At 38.2% G+C, this 19,223-nt stretch overlaps 1 protein-coding gene and 1 long non-coding RNA gene across 7 annotated transcripts; both read right to left on the bottom strand.

Moving 5' to 3' along the window:
* Window positions 1-732: 732 nt before the first annotated feature.
* On the bottom strand, window positions 733-3,142 carry LOC107660255 (uncharacterized). The gene is made up of 3 exons (XR_001630980.1): window positions 2,972-3,142; window positions 2,305-2,359; window positions 733-1,115 (listed from the first exon to the last, which is right to left on the bottom strand). It is a non-coding gene; the product is annotated as an uncharacterized LOC107660255 (long non-coding RNA).
* Window positions 3,143-5,547: 2,405 nt separating this feature from the next.
* LOC107660254 (gastrula zinc finger protein XlCGF57.1-like) lies at window positions 5,548-11,564 on the bottom strand. Of its 6 annotated transcripts, none has more exons than XM_016449521.1 (3): window positions 11,331-11,564; window positions 10,409-10,491; window positions 5,548-7,495 (listed from the first exon to the last, which is right to left on the bottom strand). In XM_016449521.1, exons 2-3 carry the CDS (start codon window positions 10,461-10,463, stop codon window positions 5,745-5,747), a joined length of 1,806 nt encoding a protein of 601 aa, XP_016305007.1. In that variant the 5' UTR covers window positions 10,464-10,491; window positions 11,331-11,564; the 3' UTR covers window positions 5,548-5,744. The 6 variants fall into 6 exon arrangements, with proteins under 6 accessions (XP_016305007.1, XP_016305009.1, XP_016305006.1 ...); XM_016449523.1 differs by having other exon boundaries at window positions 10,409-10,487; XM_016449520.1 differs by having other exon boundaries at window positions 11,336-11,564.
* Between the last annotated feature and the right edge of the window lie 7,659 nt (window positions 11,565-19,223).

The raw sequence follows: 19,223 nt of genomic DNA, 5'->3' as shown, positions 1-19,223 counted from the left end.
TGTCCAATCGCACAAGCTGTTTTGTTAAAGGGATACAGCAACTGGATCGAGGGCTACGTCACCGATATTGAAGGTCGGGTTAACGTCAAATGGGAATCACAGGGATGACCTGGTGTGACTTTTTGGTCAAATCCAGAAATGACTTCCATCTAGAGCGCATTGATTTTGATGAAGAGAAGTGGGAGTTTGTAAAAACTCAATTAGACTTGGGGTTTTTTTCCAACTACTGGCTGCCCAACCTGTGCTTAGTGAGTAACACACACACACACACACACACACACACACACACACACACAAACACACTTAACAGACAGTCAATAAGTATTAGAACTACTAATTTCTACATTAAAAACAAATATTGTCATTGCTATTTATAATAGGTTTTCACTGTATTGTATACATAAGTACGAAATAAAATTAAAACCAATGAAAGCTAATGGGTACAAAATATATCTTTTTTATTTCAGTAATTCAATCCATTGTATATTTATCTTTCTATTGTTCAAATTACAACAATAAACCAAAGTAGCGACATTTAAATGACTAATTTCTGTACATTTTGTTTTTTTAACTGTAAGCTAAAATGTAGGTTTGCGGAGTAAATTAATAGTTTACCAAAAGGAAAACTGTTGAAAATGTACTTACTCTCAGGCCACCCAAGATACTGAGCAAATGGTGTAATGCTAAATTCCTCCAAATCTGTTCCAATGAAGAAATAAACTCACATCATGGATGGCCTGAGGGTGAGCACATTTTCATTTCTGAGTGAGCTACTTATTTAAAATAGAGGTCCTTGGAAATGTGTCAATAGAGCACAAACAGTCCTCATCTGGTTGACCTTTATTAAGTCTTTGCATTTGAGTCCATCTCACCAGAGACTGTGCTGTAGGTCGAAGAGACTGGTAGAGTGCTTTGAGGGTTTCATAATCTTTAAATCCGGTGTAAAACATGATTGGCTTGGGCTCACACTGGAATCTTTCTAGACAAAACTGCCGACTTCTTACATTTTCATTTTCTTTTGTCAGACGAGCAATCTCCTTTTGTGCTTCTCTTCCGTGGAAGGAGATGTGTCCAGGTGATCACGGTCTCGCAGTGCCCCAAAACCACTGTTAGATCTGTTTCAGGATAGAAGAGACAGAACAAAAATAAGTATCACGGATGTCATTGTGTAGGTTTACACAAATTACCATCAATCTGAATAAATCCAATCCGATTTCAGATTCTGAAAGAACCCTACATTTGTATCTGGTTCACAGAGATCTTAGTAAACATTCATCCCAGCACTGTGCATGTGTGCAAGGTATTTGAGCCATCAATCCCATTACTAACTCATTATTATTTGGGTGCATGTAAATGTAGCAATTGAGTCATTATGCAGCAACGATCATGCCTATATAAGACATCTTTCACTCTGTTGGCATTAGATAGATGACTCACTGTTCTCCCGTATTCTGATCAGAAAATTAATGGTCCTCAAATGTTTCAATATCATTAACACTGGGTAGGAAAATCACAATTAATAAAGTTCCTTTTGTTCATATTGTACGCTTATGCACAGTTGTCACAGACAGATATTACAGAAATTCTGAAATTTAAAATGTATCAAATTTGCCGCCAATTGATGAAGATCTGACACTTCCAACAGTTTTATATGTCAAGTCTGAATAAACAGCATTCTGTCAATACTGTAAATGATACTATACAAATTGTGCATCTGTAGGAATTGACAGCAAACAAAATGAATTCATATCACTTTGATTAGGTTATGCAACATGACAAATTACATCAGGTAATATGATAAAACATTACAGTACTATCACATTTTTTTATTCAGCTCCACGTAAACAAAGTTGGCATGCTTCCATGTTTCAGTCTGTGTAAACCAGCGAGCAATCATACAATGCAGTCCGGGGTAAAATGTTTGGAGCATACTCTAGTGTTGTCTGGTTTGGAACGACACGAGGGTGAGTAATTCATGACAGCATTTTCATTTTTGGTGAACTAAGCCTTTAATATTAAATGATGATAAATGATTAAAAAGCACACCTGCAGCTTTGGAAAGAAGCCACCTTTCTTCCAAATCACTCATCCTTTGAGTAAAAATGTATGATTACCTAAACCTGACTCTTTACTATTGGGGGCTGTGGAAAATAGCTAATGTACTGTTGGCTAATCAAATCTATTCAGCAGTATCACCAGCTACAGACGGGTTTAGCTAACGTTACGTATTTAGATGGGAGAGCATGAGAAGAGAGATTAAGTTCACCTGTCACTGAGTTTAAGATGTTAAATTAGCTATCTTACCCAGTAAACGAGCTGTTGCTGGCCATTGCTGCTAGAAGCCCGCTCTTCTGTCAAACTGGTGGGAAAACGTAGTGGGCATGGTCAACCTGTCACTTCAACTCAAACTAGAGATCGCTAACACATAACAGTGATCCATGGATTTCAAACAGATAGAATAGACAGCACACACGCTTCATGCACAAACATCTCTTAAACATCTTTTCAAACAAATATTGATATCAAAGGTAAACCAGTTAATGTAGACAGATAGCCATCTCGAACTTGGTCGTGTGGGGAGAAATATTTTTATTTGGCAGCTCTATCAAGAAATTTAAACATGGTAAGCCCCAAAATCTAACAGATACTTCATGACTTTTAGATATTACCAATTACTATTAAATGATTGTGACTTTTTTGATACAAGTAGAATAACAAGCCCTCAAAAAAGGACATGGTAATGGAAAATATATGAGGTGGGAAGGAAATTCCATTTGAATGCTCATGCTTTGGCTCACACAGGTTTCTTAGGGAAACACAACACTTGTGTAACTAAACTAGTGTAGCATAGCAATTAATGAGCAAAACTAATATAGTTTTTCAACTTTCTCATTTTTTTCATATCCACATTCCTTTGAAGATTCGGCACACAACAAAAGTTTATCAAGTTTAATCAATGATTAAAACTCACTTCACCGTGACATCTTTGGATGAGGTTTACGTGCTCTCATTTACTGTTATTGGGTCTTGTTCAGTGGATCTTCAGACATACACTTTTCCTGTGAACAATTAAATCAGATAAATGAGTGAACCTCTTCCCACATGAAAGGCAGTCATATCGCTTCTCTCCAGTGTGGATCATCTCATGCATTTCCAGATATTCTGGCCGTTTGAATCTCGTCACAGTGTGAACACTTGTAAGGTTTTTCCTCAGTATGAACCGTCTGGTGCATTTTCAGTTCAGAATCTGAAAAAAAACCCCGTCTTTCCACACTCAGAGCAAATATGATCCTTCACACCGCTGTGTCTTTTCAGAGGTGTTTTGAAATTACCCATCTGTCTAAAACTCTTTGAACAATAAGAACATGTGCAAGTCCTCTCCTGCGTATGCACTTTTAGGAAATCTTCCCTAAAATATTTTTTACTGCACTGGTCACACTTATATACAGTCATGGCCAAAAGTTTTGGCAGTGTTTTGCAAAGTTTGCTGCTTAAGCTGTTGTGTTCATTCACATCGTTTCTAGATTATTGTGTAGAGTGATCAGATGCATTTTAAATAATTGCTAAAAGCTTCATTGGCCAAAAAAATGAACTTTTCACACAAAAAAACAAATGTCCCTGTTTTTTGATCCTGAAACAAAATGACCAGTTAACATTAACTGACTAATCATATCAGCAGCACATGTGAAAGAAAGTGTGAATGAGTACTAGTCAGGTAAAATCACTATCATACTAATTAGATTGTAGGAGCAGACTGATTGCTATAAAAGGAGGGAAGAAGCGCTTCCAATCATTGGGCCTCATTCATGAAACATTCGTAAATATAGGAGTAATTTCTGAGTAATTTGCGTGTAAAACGGTCCTTCTCAAAAACTCTCCTCTGGATTCACAAACGTTTCGTAACCATCAGATTTGATAGTTAAACACGTGTATGTTAATGACTTCCAATCATTCGTAAATAGGGCGCTCGTGTACACTCATTCACAATTAGCATAATCCCCGCCTATGAATTACAGCTATGGAAATTGCATGTCCAGGAACGCAGTGTAATATTCTGGTCTACTTGTGCAGGCTTGGCTCCAGTATATTGCATAAATGCAAAAAAGACTAATAAGCCATATGCCTAGCAATAAATATTCAATTAACGTGTCCATCAAAGCATTTTAGCCAGCTGAAAAATGTCAGGCGCTCTTCTGAAAACGGCCAGCTGGTGGCGGTTGAAAACGCTTTGGTGGCACAGCGTTTTCCCAGCCGAGACGCTTTGGTTGCTATGATTAGGAATATCCACGGCAGTAAAGTATTACTAGTATCTCATTTTGAAGAATATTACTGGATATAAAAATGCAGTAACCAGCAATATTAACTTCTCTATTGTTGTTCAGTTGTTGTACAAGTAGGATGATTGGTCGGTGTAGTAGGCTATTTGTCCCGCCCCTCCTCCATTGATTGGACGGCTGGGTAAAAAGTGACAAGCGCTGCGTTTTACCCAAAGCTAAAGTTGATCAACTCTCAGCTACAAAAAAATCAAAAACAGAGCAAACAAACTTGTAAAATATTATGATGGTAGTGCATCAAAATTCAGTGTCATCTGTTTGCCAAAAAGAACAGGAGGAGCAGGTGTACATTTCTTTCGTACCAACTAACATTTTGAAAATACAAACACTTTCATGAATCCGAAAATTTACGTCAGAACAGCTTTACCATCACTTTGCATCAAAATGGCCTCACATGCAAGGAAATTGCTACAAAGAATATTGTACCTGAAAGAACCATTTACCGGATCATCAAGAACTTCAAGGAGAGAGATTCGACTGCAGTGAGGAAGTCTTCAGGACGTCCCAGAGTGTCCAGCAAGCTCCAGGACCATCTCCTCCTGAGGAGTCAGCTACGGAACAGGACCGTCTCCTCCTCAGGAGTCAGCTACGGAACAGGACCGTCTCCTCCTCAGGAGTCGGCTACGGAACAGGACAGTCTCCTCCTGAGAAGTCGGCTACAGAACAGGACCGTCTCCTCCTCAGGAGTCGGCTACAGAACAGGACAGTCTCCTCCTGAGGAGTCGGCTACAGAACAGGACCGTCTCCTCCTGAGGAGTCGGCTACAGAACAGGACCGTCTCCTCCTGAGGAGTCGTCCTGCAAGAGCGACTTCTTCCAACGATCCATGAGCAATTTGGTGATGATCCGTGCATTTTCCAGCATGATGGAGCACCATGTCACAAAGCAAGAGTGATAAAGAAGCGGCTCGAAGATCATTACATTGAAATTTTGGATCTGTGGCCAGGCAACTCCCCGGATCTCAATCCCATAGAGAACCTGTGGTCAGTCCTCAAAAGGCGAGTGGACAAGCAGTCAGGATTTGGCCCAGAAGCTAATATCCAGCATGCCAGAGCGAATTGCAGAGGTTATGAAGAACAAGGGTCAACACTGTAAATATTGACTCATTATGTTTTTTTGCCAATAAAAGCCTTTAAAACTTCTGATATGCTTATTATTTTTCCACATATTTCTATAGTATACTGAAAAGCAAAACACAAAATTTGTCACTGCCAAAACTTTTGGCCATGACTGTAGTCTTTCTCCAGAAGGAGTATGCAGATGTTCTTTTAAAACCCTTGACTTTCTAAAACTCTTTCCACACTGTTCACATGTGAAGGGCTTCTCTCCAGTATGGATTTTCATGTGTTCATTAAGAGTTCCTTTAAGTCTGAAAATCTTACCGCACTGAAGAGAAGCCGTACACATGTGATCAGTGTATTTTCATGTGTTTTTTAAGGCGTTCTTTTTTTAAGAAACCCTTTCCGCACTGTTCACATGTGAAGGGTTTCTCTCCAGTGTGGATACTCATGTGTTTTTTAAGGTGTTCTTTCTGTATGAAACTCCTCCCGCACTGATCACATGAGTGGGGCTTCTCTCCAGTGTGGATTTTTATGTGATCATTATAATTTCCTTTATGTCTGAAACTCTTCCCGCACTGATCACATGAGAAGGGTTTCTCTCCAGTGTGGATTCTCATGTGTGTATTAAGGCTTCCTTTATGTCTGAATTTCCTCCCGCACTGATCACATGTGTACGGCATCGCTCCCGTGTGAATTTTCATGTGTTCATAGAGAAATCCTTTAAGTCTGAACTTCTTCCCGCACTGATCACACGTGTGTGGCTTCTCTTCTGTGTGGATCGTCTCATGTATTTCCAGATATTCTGGCCATGTGAATGTCTTGTCAGAGTGTGAACACTGGTTAGGTTTTTCTCCGGTGTGAACTGTCTGGTGCTTTTTCAGTGCATGAACTGTAAAAAACATCTTTCCACACTCAGAGCAAATATGATCCTTCACACCGCTGTGTCTTTTCAGATGTGTTTTTAAATTACCCATCTGTCTAAAGCTCTTTGCACACAAAGAACATATGTAAGGCCTCTCCTGTGTATGCACTGTCATGTGGTCCTTCAGGAAATCTGGCCTAAAAAATGTTTTACTGCACTGGTCACACTTATAAATTCTTTCTCTAGAATGAGTGAGCAGATGTACTTTGAAAACACTTGACTTTCTGAAACTCTTCCCGCACTCTTCACATGTGAAGGGCTTCTCTCCAGTGTGGATTTTCATGTGTTCATTAAGCTGTCCTTTTTGTATGAAACTCTTAGCACACTGTTCACATGCGTACTGCTTCTCTCCAGTGTGGATTTTCATGTGATCATTATAATTTCCTCTATGTCTGAAACTCTTCCCGCACTGATCACATGCGAAGGGTTTCTCTCCAGTGTGGATATTCATGTGTGTATTCAGGTTTCCTTTATATCTAAATTTCCTCCCACAGTGATCGCACGAGTGCGGCTTCTCTCCAGTGTGGATTCTCATGTGTTCATTAAGGAGGTGTTTTTGTCTGAACTTCTTTCCACACTGAGTGCATGCGTGCGGCTCTCCAGTGGTTATTCTCCAGGGCTTCTCTCCAGTGTGGATTTTCATGTGTTCATTAAGCTGTCCTTTTTGTATGAAACTCTTAGCACACTGTTCACATGTGTACTGCTTCTCCCCAGAGTGGATTTTCATGTGATCATTATAATTTCCTCTATGTCTGAAATTCTTCCCGCACTGATCACATGCGAAGGGTTTCTCTCCAGCGTGGATTCTCATGTGTGTATTAAGGTTTCCTTTATGTCTGAATTTCCTCCCGCACTGATCACACGCGTACGGCATCGCTCCCGTGTGGATTTTCATGTGTTCATTAAGGTTTCCTTTATTTCTGAACTTCTTCCCGCACTGATCACACGCGTGTGGCTTCTCGTCAGTGTGGATTTTACTGTGTTTGGCAAGGTTAACTTTTTGCGTGAAAGTCTTCTCGCACTGATCACATGCGTACGGCTCCATTCCACTGTGAAATTTCATGTGAAGATTAAGACTTTGTTCGCATGAGAAACTCTCTCCACACTGAGGGCAAGTGTCATGGTGTTTCTCCCCCGCTTCCATCAGTTCTTCAATCACCTTGTTCTCTTCCATCAGGCCTAAAATTAAAGTTAAAGAAGTGTGATTTTCATGTGAAAGGATAAGGATGTGAACCTTGATACATCAGCAGAAAGTATGATCATCATACACTGATCATTCCAATTATTATTTTTATAACATAACAGGCAAAAATGGCATGTTTTTGTAGTGAAAAATATTAAATATTTACATTTTATAAATCAGGGAGGTAAAATGTTCAAATGTTTAGCAACACTGTTGCAAAAACTGTAAACCAAATATTATCTTAGCGGTTTTATTTTACTTTTATTTATATTTATTCTGACATCCTGATGTTTGCAATGAGTATGAATGTTTTTAAAACCTCTTTTGTTGGAAACCAAAAGCAAAATTGAGCACTAGAGCCTATGTTTTTTTTTCCCCATTTAATTTAATTATTATTATTATTATTTTACCTTTATGTAGTGCTTACAATAAAATACTGCGTCAAAGCAGCTTTGTCTCGATGCAAAAAAACATTCAATTCTGCCGTGAAGCAGCTCTAGAAGTTTATATAATCATATTGTCTGGCTAGTTTATTTTTTATTACTTTATTTTTCATAAACATACCATACTTTCAACCAAACTGAATCATTAAAAACAAGTTTAAACGGGTAAATCTATTGTGTATTCTGCATTTTCTGTTGATATACTCCATTTAAACAGTAATAGATCCAAGATGGCCCAGTGAAGAAAATTTCACACTAGGAAATGAACAATAACACATGGGGGTGGGGGGTGAAGATATGGTATACAACTGTATATAATTAGCGTGCATCAGGAAGCCACTATCAATACGCAGGGTACTGAAATCGCTTTTGTATGGGAGCTCGCTTTTCACTTTCTGTGTATAGTGAGTGGTTTCCTCCAGTGAAAATGTAGCCTTTATACTTTATAAACGATCATGTTGCTATTTTCATTTGAAAATGTTATATTTAATATAAAACAACAAACCCAAACGATACCCAACCCTAAACAGCTGAAGACATTACTTGCTAATACTAGTCTTTACATTTTTTTACATGACGTCTTTCATTTTTGGAGTTTTGACATTGTTTGACACAGCTGTTAGTACGCCTTTAGTCACGGACCACTGGCTGAAATCTGACACATACGGCACACTTAACTGGAAACACTTCAGCAGTTTCGAAGTCGTCCTCTGATTGGTTGAAGTGTACAGGATTTCCGGGAGACGCATGTGTCGCGTTCTTTACCGGTCCACCTGGAAACAACCCAAAGCCGTCCGATCGAAGAAGAAAGCTTTGTGTTTACATCGGTGGCAACGAGCATCAATCAAGATCATGGCCGTAGCCAGGGTTTCAAAATTAATGAGGTCTGGGGGTTGTTAAGAATTGTGCAATAATAATGGCTAGTACTATTTTGATAACACAGTTTCGTACAGATAATATCCTAATGATCATTGCCTTTGTCTTACCGGATGTGGTCTCCTCAGCAATAAACTATCCGCGCGCGCAGGTTAAGTGCCGACGATGCAGTGTTGCCAGATATTGCTATGAAAAACAAGAAAAAGCATTCCCCGAAAAATGGACCAAAGTAAGTTCCAATCTTGTATTTTGCAAATAAGATACAGAATCGCTAAGCCCAACCTTCATCTTCCCACTTTATTAACGCCCTAATTACTTTATTAACGTAGTCACAGTAAGTATGAAAAAGTCCAATGACGCTTATAATAACTAGATCATGCAACATGGAGCGGAGCCCTTACGAGCTTGAGTCATCGACATGATTTTAAATAATTTTTCATTCAGAACTTAATTTTATTTTCGAACATGAAAAATGTATCTCATAGCTGGCTACGGGCTTGATCAAGATAGATTAAACGCTGGATTCGCTGGTTTCACGGTATGAACTGTTTAAAAGACATTTTAAAAATAAAAGATATTTCAACTTGTTTGCCGACTGGATATGGCAAGAGTCTTATTTCCCAAGCCTGGCTGATTTCCTCTGCGTTATGCTAACAGATCCTTCAGGAGACTGATGCAGCATTGTTTTTGTAAATTTTTGAGATGTTCGTGAATGAATGATTTAAGTTTAAACTAAACTTGGACCTCACAGTGTTAGGTAATTTTAGACCCATCTCCAACCCGTGTTTTATTGCAAAGATTTTGGAGAAAATAGTCCTCCAACAATTGCAAAGTTTTCTAGCAGAAAATGCAGTTTTTTTAATATTTCAATCTGGTTTTAGAAAACATCCTTCTACCGAGACTGCTTTGTTGAAGGTTTTTAATGATGTACCAATAACGTGATTCTGGTGAATATGCTGTTCTTGTGCTTTTAGATTTAACTGCTGCTTTTGATACAGTAGATCATGCTGTTCTTATTGCCAATTTGAAACATTGTGTAGGCATTACAGAGACTGCACTTAAGTGGTTTAAATCTTATTTTTCCAACAGAAGCTTCTCAGTTAAGATTGGAGAGTATACCTCTAGTAATGCTGTATTACCGTGTGGGGTTCCTCAGGGCTCCATTTTGGCCCCAATTATTTTTTCTCTTTACATGCTGCCACTTGGTTCTATTATTAGAAAACATGGGCAGTCATTCCATTGTTACACTGATGACACACAAATTTATCTGCCCCTCAAGCGAAATACAGATGGTTTGGATAACCTCTTGGCCTGTTTGACTGATGTAAAGGCATGGCTTTCTTTAAACTTTCAGAATTTCAATGAGAGTAAAACAGAAATTATTATATTTGGACCCTAAATACCTACTAAATGGTATGGCTCCAGCTTACCTTTCTGTCCTACTGCCTGAGCACCATTCAACCAGTATCACTCAGGTTATCTTTAACTCTTATTCCATAGCTCTTATGTTGTTTCCAACTGCAACCACTAAATCCGACGAACCACTTTAAGTTGTATACCCTTATCGAAGAATCAAGAAAAAACACCAACCTATGTGTTCGTCACCATCATCTTGTTTTATTCTGCAGGGTTCTGGGCCATCCATGTTCTCGCCGGTCTTTTATGAAGTCTATCTTTGTCACGGAACCGCCAAAATGAAAAGTAAATCAGTTATCAAATTGATGCTTTTCAATACTTTCTTATATTGTTAGAAAAGATTCATATTTTGAATAAATGCTGTTCTTTAATTTTTATTCATCAAAGAATCCTGAAAAAAATATCGCAGTTTATAAAAAAAAAATATTGTGCAGCACAACTGTTGATAATTCTAATAATAAATCAGCATATTATACTGATTTCTGAAGATCATGTGACACTTTATACTGGAGTAATGATGCTGAAAATACAGCTGCGTATCACAGAAATAAATTACATTTTAAAGGATATTAAAATAGAAACCATTATTTTATATTGTAATAACATTTTACAATATTACTGTTTTTTCTGTATTTTTGATCAAATAAATGCAGCCTTGATGAGCCAATCTGTTTTTAGCGTTATTATCCCTTTCTGACATGAAGTCATTACTTTTATATTCCCTCTTGTTAAGTCTTATCAGGCAGATGTGAGACTATTAACCAGTTAAATATCTTTAAAGTACAGTATCATGTTCATATGAACCTACATTTAGTTCAATTTACAGCTCTCGGTGCAATAAAATAATTAGTTTAGTAGGGACAGACACTGATAATAAACCTTTCAAATGAAAAGCACAAACGCGCGTCTCTTCAGTAAAGCCGGTTCTGTTGTTGAACACTTTAACGCTTTTATGGCACACTTTAACATCAGTAACTCGTTAGCATGTTTACACAGCTAGCGTTAGCTCGCGTCTCGCACGCGGCCCACACAACACAGCGCGAGTTTGAAACACATCTCTAGCACACACAAACCATCAGGAATATGTGATATATACCTCACCGAGACCAGAACTCAATATCTATATCGCTGCTTGTCCTCGAGGTCTTCAGGCTTCCCCGTCCGCTCTAAAGTGCAGTCTTTAGCCTGTTCTCCGTGCTTTATTATGATCTCACACAGTTTCTGCAGGTCGCTCTGCACAGCTGCTGTGTGCTTTCTCTCTTCTTCCTCTTCTAATGTTTATTGGCGGTTGGCAGACTAGTTTATTAGTGCTTTACCGCCACCATCTGAACTGGAGTGTGGAGCATCGACGCATGTGTATCATACTAAATAATAATAATAATAGTCATAAATAAATAAATAAATAAAGATACAGGACATTATATAAGAATATAATGATGTTTAAGATATTTTAACAAAGATAAACTTATTCCTTTTTAGCTTACTTAATACATCTTCTAGCATCACGCTTCCACTTTCTTCTATATTACGTTAGCTTCTAGCGTTTGTCGTTCGTTGTTATATGCTCTACAATGCAACAGTACATGCTCTACAGTTTCAACAATCCCACAATGCATGCATAATCCATTCGGATGTTTCCTGATTCTATTTAGATTTCCATTCAATGCAGTATGTCCTGTTTGAATTCTTCTTGTCTTCTCAATCCCATGTCATTGTTACGTATTCCTACTTCTCTTTGAATTCTATCTCGATGTCGTCCAGTCTTCTCTTTCTCCCAAAGTTCCTGCCGTGCATTTATAAGAGCTTTCCTAATTATTATTTTTGCTTCTGCCTTAACTCATTTTTATATCAATTCCTATCTGATTCAAGTTCAAAGAATTTAGCATGCTTATCTGCATTTTCCCATTTCCTTCAACTCCAACATGTGCTGGAACCCAAATAAATGAAACAAAAATTCCCCGATTTTTCATTCTATATACAGTATATATACTGCAGTATTTCCAGTATGACATCTTGTCTGCAGTTCTTCTTCTTTTTTTGGTTTTATGGCGGGTTGCGAACCAACTTCATAGGTGCATACCGCCACCTACTGTGATGGAGTGTGAAGAGAATGTACTCACCTAAATCTTAAATTCTGTTCATTATTCCACAATTCTTAAGAAATCTCATGACTGCACTTATTTGTTTTCCTGCATTTGGACCATCATTCAGGATACTACTTAATGAAAATTCTTTAACTCCTAAGGATTGTAATTCATCTTTAAGTCGATCTCTTTCTCTTTCATATGCTGTACATACCATCATAACGTGTTCCACTGATTCCTCTGTTAAACAAACATTACATAGACCAGTATTATGTTTCCCTATAATGTATAGTGTTTGGTTAAGATTTGAGTGTCCTGTTCGTATATGTGTTAAAATGACTTGTTCCCTTCTACTTATGTTATGAATGATTTTTCTTCTCTTTATACTCCTTTGTACTTTGTGATAATGCCTACCTGTTTGACATGAGTCCCAGTATATCTGCCATACAATATTGCATGCATTTAATATTAACTGTTTCCCTTCTATTCTGCTGAGTGCAATATTTATACTTGGATCATCCATATTTAAGGATTCTTTAGCCATTTTATCTACCTCTTCATTACCTTGAATTCCCACATGTGCAGGTACCCATATAAACCGAGTAATTATCCCTATCTGTTTAATACTATATAGTGTAATCATGATTTCTATTAAAATGTCTTTTCTATTTGATTGCCATGATTGTTTGGTTTTATGGCGGGTTGCGAACCAACTTCATAGGTGCATACCGCCACCTACTGTGATGGAGTGTGAAGAGAATGTACTCACCTAAATCTTAAATTCTGTTCATTATTCCACAATTCTTAAGAAATCTCATGACTGCACTTATTTGTTTTCCTGCATTTGGACCATCATTCAGGATACTACTTAATGAAAATTCTTTAACTCCTAAGGATTGTAATTCATCTTTAAGTCGATCCCTTTCTCTTTCATATGCTGTACATACCATCATAACGTGTTCCACTGATTCCTCTGTTAAACAAACATTACATAGACCAGTATTATGTTTCCCTATCATGTATAGTGTTTGGTTAAGATTTGAGTGTCCTGTTCGTATATGTGTTAAAATGACTTGTTCCCTTCTACTTATGTTATGAATGATTCTTCTTCTCTTTATACTCCTTTGTACTTTGGGATAATGCCTACCTGTTTGACATGAGTGTAAACATAACCTTGTACTCATCCTCCGTCCGCATTGTTTTACTCCTTCCTCCTTCTCCCCCGATTTCTTCCGAATCTGAGCCTCTGTCTTTCCGTTTCTGAGATGTCAGCTCTACCTGATTCCACTCTCCACAATTCAAATCTGCAAAATCATCTTCTTCTTCTATGCTACTTCCGTCATTCTCTTCATTCACACCACAGTCATCGCCAACCCCGCCACGGCGTCTTTCCTTCGCCATGACGCCCCACTCCGTTCCTCGTGATCCTGCCGCCATCTTCACTATTCTCCGCGCCCTCTCCCCCTGCGTCGAATCTTGTCTGCAGTTAGACTGGCCTGATTGAATGCTCTTTAACGCAGCCAATGAATCTGAACATATTACTGCTTTTTTTTTATTCTATTTTCCTCTACCCACTGGAGAGCCATAACAATAGCTACCAACTCTGCTGTAAACACAGAACATGTGTGTGTGCGTGTGGGTACATAGTTGTGCACACATCTGTGCACATCTGATTGATTTTGCATCTAATACGGTCAAAAACACACAAGGTTTACATTTAAACACAGTTGGTTATGTCTAAAATTAAAGTAAACAGTTGAGAGAGAAACGGATGTGTGCAGCTCTTAAAGCGACAGTAGCTACTAAACATGCTGCCGCTTGTCATTAAAGGAATAGTTCACCCAAAATTACATTTGCTCACTCACATTGTCCCAAACCTGTATTAATGTCTTTCTTCTGCATTAACACAAAATATGATATCTTGAAGAATGTGGGTTACCAAACAATCTTATTTTTTTTTTATAGACCCTTTTCACATTTCCGTGTTTCTCAGCAGCGCAGTCATCATAGATGGGTAACTCTATAGTAGTGAATGGGAGACTACCACAAATATATATATATTCAGCCCTGTTAAGTCGAACGCTCCTAATGCGTGCTTATTTTCATTTATTTAAACATGTAGTGGCCTTTAATTTGTGACTTCAATCATTTCAAATAAAACTGATTTTTTTTTTTGCTGCAGAAGTTTAATAGAATTGGTTAAATTTAAAGAAAGCAAGCATTAAATATGTAAAATGATTGTATAAAGGCAGCAAATACACAGCACTAACACGGCGGTAGAAGTATTATTCTGGTGCATTTAAATCTTCTTCTGGTGATTGGTTAATGAGCTAAGCTAGTCACATGACTGTAGATTCTACTGATAAGCACTTTTTGGGCGAGTCTAAATTCTTGAATCACATGATGTATTCAAATGGATACACGAGCTGCGTCCCAGTTCTCCTACTTATACTATGTACTAAAAGTATGTACTTTTTTTGTTATGGAAAGTACATACTTTTAAGTGTGTAGCAAGAGAGTATTCTGGGATATACTACAAAGGCGTCATTTAACGGAAGAGAATGTTGTTGCCTAGTTACGCGCAATCAATGTAAACAAAGCATTTAAGATTTAATTCATTCCTATTCATCCAATAAAGTGGCGGGGCATAGAGGAGAAACAATGTTGTACAGTATGTGGAAAATAATGTGTTTTTTTAACTTTAAACCGCATAAACACATTTCATTACACCAAATACACAAAATAATGTTCTTTTTAGCAACATCATATGACCCCTTTAAAGCCCTTGAGGTGAGCCCAGAATTCACCCCCATCGTTATTACATGCGGTGTAATTCTACACAACATGTGCCCGGTGACATAATTGATGCGGATATGGATGACGACGATGACGGAGATGTCATGAGCAACACGCCGAAGCCAGAGTAGTGTCTGGTGACGTCGTCAGGAGCCGTTTTTTTTTATTCTATTTTCCTCTACCCACTGGAGAGCCATAACAATAGCTACCAACTCTGCTGTAAACACAGAACATGTGTGTGTGCGTGTGGGTACATAGTTGTGCACACATCTGTGCACATCTGATTGATTTTGCATCTAATACGGTCAAAAACACACAAGGTTTACATTTAAACACAGTTGGTTATGTCTAAAATTAAAGTAAACAGTTGAGAGAGAAACGGATGTGTGCAGCTCTTAAAGCGACAGTAGCTACTAAACATGCTGCCGCTTGTCATTAAAGGAATAGTTCACCCAAAATTACATTTGCTCACTCACATTGTCCCAAACCTGTATTAATGTCTTTCTTCTGCATTAACACAAAATATGATATCTTGAAGAATGTGGGTTACCAAACAATCTTATTTTTTTTTTATAGACCCTTTTCACATTTCCGTGTTTCTCAGCAGCGCAGTCATCATAGATGGGTAACTCTATAGTAGTGAATGGGAGACTACCACAAATATATATATATTCAGCCCTGTTAAGTCGAACGCTCCTAATGCGTGCTTATTTTCATTTATTTAAACATGTAGTGGCCTTTAATTTGTGACTTCAATCATTTCAAATAAAACTGATTTTTTTTTTTGCTGCAGAAGTTTAATAGAATTGGTTAAATTTAAAGAAAGCAAGCATTAAATATGTAAAATGATTGTATAAAGGCAGCAAATACACAGCACTAACACGGCGGTAGAAGTATTATTCTGGTGCATTTAAATCTTCTTCTGGTGATTGGTTAATGAGCTAAGCTAGTCACATGACTGTAGATTCTACTGATAAGCACTTTTTGGGCGAGTCTAAATTCTTGAATCACATGATGTATTCAAATGGATACACGAGCTGCGTCCCAGTTCTCCTACTTATACTATGTACTAAAAGTATGTACTTTTTTTGTTATGGAAAGTACATACTTTTAAGTGTGTAGCAAGAGAGTATTCTGGGATATACTACAAAGGCGTCATTTAACGGAAGAGAATGTTGTTGCCTAGTTACGCGCAATCAATGTAAACAAAGCATTTAAGATTTAATTCATTCCTATTCATCCAATAAAGTGGCGGGGCATAGAGGAGAAACAATGTTGTACAGTATGTGGAAAATAATGTGTTTTTTTAACTTTAAACCGCATAAACACATTTCATTACACCAAATACACAAAATAATGTTCTTTTTAGCAACATCATATGACCCCTTTAAAGCCCTTGAGGTGAGCCCAGAATTCACCCCCATCGTTATTACATGCGGTGTAATTCTACACAACATGTGCCCGGTGACATAATTGATGCGGATATGGATGACGACGATGACGGAGATGTCATGAGCAACACGCCGAAGCCAGAGTAGTGTCTGGTGACGTCGTCAGGAGCCGTCTGGCGGCAGCAGTTGGAGCACGACTATGTTTAGAATCATGTTTTTCAACTCTCCCTTGTTAAAAAGTTCTATAGAAGTTCTGTTCTGTCATAAAGTTCTAAATACATTACAAATCACATCCCCAGTTAAATAAACAAACAAATCAATTAATGGTAATAGTAATAATAAAGACTTTTGTACTGGCAGTATTAAAAATATTTCAATCAGCATACAAAGACTTCCATTCTATCATAGTAACTCTGGTTAACATCTGTTTATAGCTCTAAACTATTTACAAAATTGTAGCTGAGGAGAAACAAACTCCTATGAAAAATGGGAGGACTATATTTAGAAAATTGCTGTAAAACACGAGTAATCATTAGCTCCTCCTGTCCTTGCTGCTTCTCCTAGAACCATTACCAAACAACACCTTGGATTCAGATGTTTATTAGCCGTTAGAGTGCGCATCGATCTGTACTTTGAATCATAACCAGAAGTAGTAGACCATCCGGGAATCTTTGGCACACTCTTTTCAACATACTATGATTTGGGACATACTAATTCTATTTTCGAATACTATTTAGGATGGATAGAATGTGAATTGGGACGCAGCAATGGTCTTTGATCTGAGCATGCTTTGTCTGCACATTCCATTTTGTGATATTGGAAGTGCCTTCGACTCCTTCTGAGGCCATTACATAAAAAATGTCCCACACAGATTCAAGAGCATCATTGCATCATACATTTGTGTCCCTTAATCGCGCTCAGGCTCACATTTGCTGGGTACAAAACTGTAGATCTCATGTGAAGATTGCTTAAAGCTTTTGTTCAATATTACAGCATATGGCTGGAATCAGTGCACTAAGAGAATGACTGTGTTATCCACATAAACGGTGAAGCAAATCCCTACAGAAAAACACTCAATACATATCAAACTATCTGTAATAGACAAAGCAATAGTAACACATGGAAAACATCGTAACTCACTTGTGTGTCTTCCTCACTGCTTTGAGTCTCTTATTGTGACAAAAATAAAGTTCCTCCACACTCTCTGATGTGTTCGGATCACAAGGAATGCCATGTAAAGACTGTTTTTAGGACACTGTTAGGAACAGTGCGTTCCAACAGAACTGAAGTGCAAAACAAGGCTGGTGGTCAGTACTATGTTTTTGGTCTACTGCAATCCATTTCAGGGGAACGCTATAAAAACATGGACATTTGAAGGAACATGAGCAGTTTTGGAGCTCCAGGTGACAAAAGCAACTCAATTCTGGCCCATTCTTGGAACTGTGCAGAACTTGGTGCAGGAGGAACTTTGAAGGACTCACAAAATCTTACAAAAGATGCAAAACACCACGGTGTTCTCGACAACTTCAGCGCTTTCAAGTACGAGGATCACCTTAACTTTGCGGAAACCTACATTTCCGCTGAGTCAAATTGTGAGAAGGTTCTCAGAAATGCAAGCTGCATCAAAATAAGGAGAAAAACAACCTACCACTGCTCAGACAACAACATACAACTGACCAAATGGAATCTGTCCATGGACGATCCAAAGGAATGGATGCAACAAGGATAAATGGATACAACCCAGATATGCTGAAGGTATGGAACGCTAACATGGACAACATGAAATGCCAACGGAGACCAGGACATCTAGATGAGCCCCAGAGACTGATCCCCTCCGAAAACCTCGTCTCCTAGACGGCCATTGGGACAAAACCACAGGAACCAGATGAGTCCTCTGCACAATCTGATTCTGCTGCAGCCTAGATTTAAACTGGGTTTGTCTGGCCAGAGGAGAAAGACACTCTATTTCGACACACTATTTCCCCGTTTAATACTGAAAAGCTGCTTTGACACAATTTGCATTGTAAATAGCGCTATATAAATCATGGTGACTTGACTTGACATTCAGCACGTTCTTGACTCGTACAGCTGCATCATGTAAATGTTGTCCTACGTTTCCAAGCCAGAGCATGAAATGAATATATTCCTGAAGACAATAATACTAATGGATGGTGTCTTCTATTATGTTTAACACACATAACTTTGTTAAAGGGGTCATATAATGCGATTTCAAGTTTTCCTTTCTCTTTGGAGTGTTACAAGCTGTTGGTGAATAGATAAGATCTGTAAAGTTGCAAAGACTAAAGTCTCAAACCCAAAGAGATATTCTTTGTAAAAGTTAAAAGTCGGCATGAAACGGAAGTTGCGTTTGTCTTTTCTTCTCTACTGTGACGTATATCCGAGGGAAACAGCATCTGAAATGAGAGGGCGGGACTTGATTTCGTCCATTTTCAATTCTGATTTCATGGTGACTTTAAGACTGGTCCACGCCCTCCTAAAACGCCTCGTTTAAACACGCCACACATGTCTACGTCACGATGTTGGGAAAATTTGCAAAACACCGCCCAAATGTCCACGCAAAGAAAGAAGGCGTAACTTTACTGTTGCTGCCACCGCCGCCATGTCGTGAAGGCGCTGTGTTTCGTTGTGAAAGTGAAACTACTTTGTTTGGTCTTCCAAAAGAGGACACAACTACAAATCAGTGGTTAAGTTGTATTT

This window comes from Sinocyclocheilus anshuiensis, unplaced genomic scaffold (assembly GCF_001515605.1).
Source record: "Sinocyclocheilus anshuiensis isolate Anshui unplaced genomic scaffold, SAMN03320099.WGS_v1.1 scaffold1707, whole genome shotgun sequence".
NCBI classification, from domain to species: domain Eukaryota; kingdom Metazoa; phylum Chordata; class Actinopteri; order Cypriniformes; family Cyprinidae; genus Sinocyclocheilus; species Sinocyclocheilus anshuiensis.
The sequence above is the reverse complement of the archived record's forward strand: the minus strand, read 5'-3'. Positions and strand labels throughout refer to the sequence as shown.

Excerpts from the sequence above, each read along its gene's own strand:
- LOC107660254 (XM_016449521.1), bottom strand. The coding sequence starts at position 10,463 with ATGGATGGCCCAGAACCCTGCAGAATAAAACAAGATGATGGTGACGAA. Across the intron at positions 7,496-10,408 it reads TGATGGTGACGAACACATAG|GCCTGATGGAAGAGAACAAG; the intron begins GTTGGTGTTTTT and ends CTTTAATTTTAG.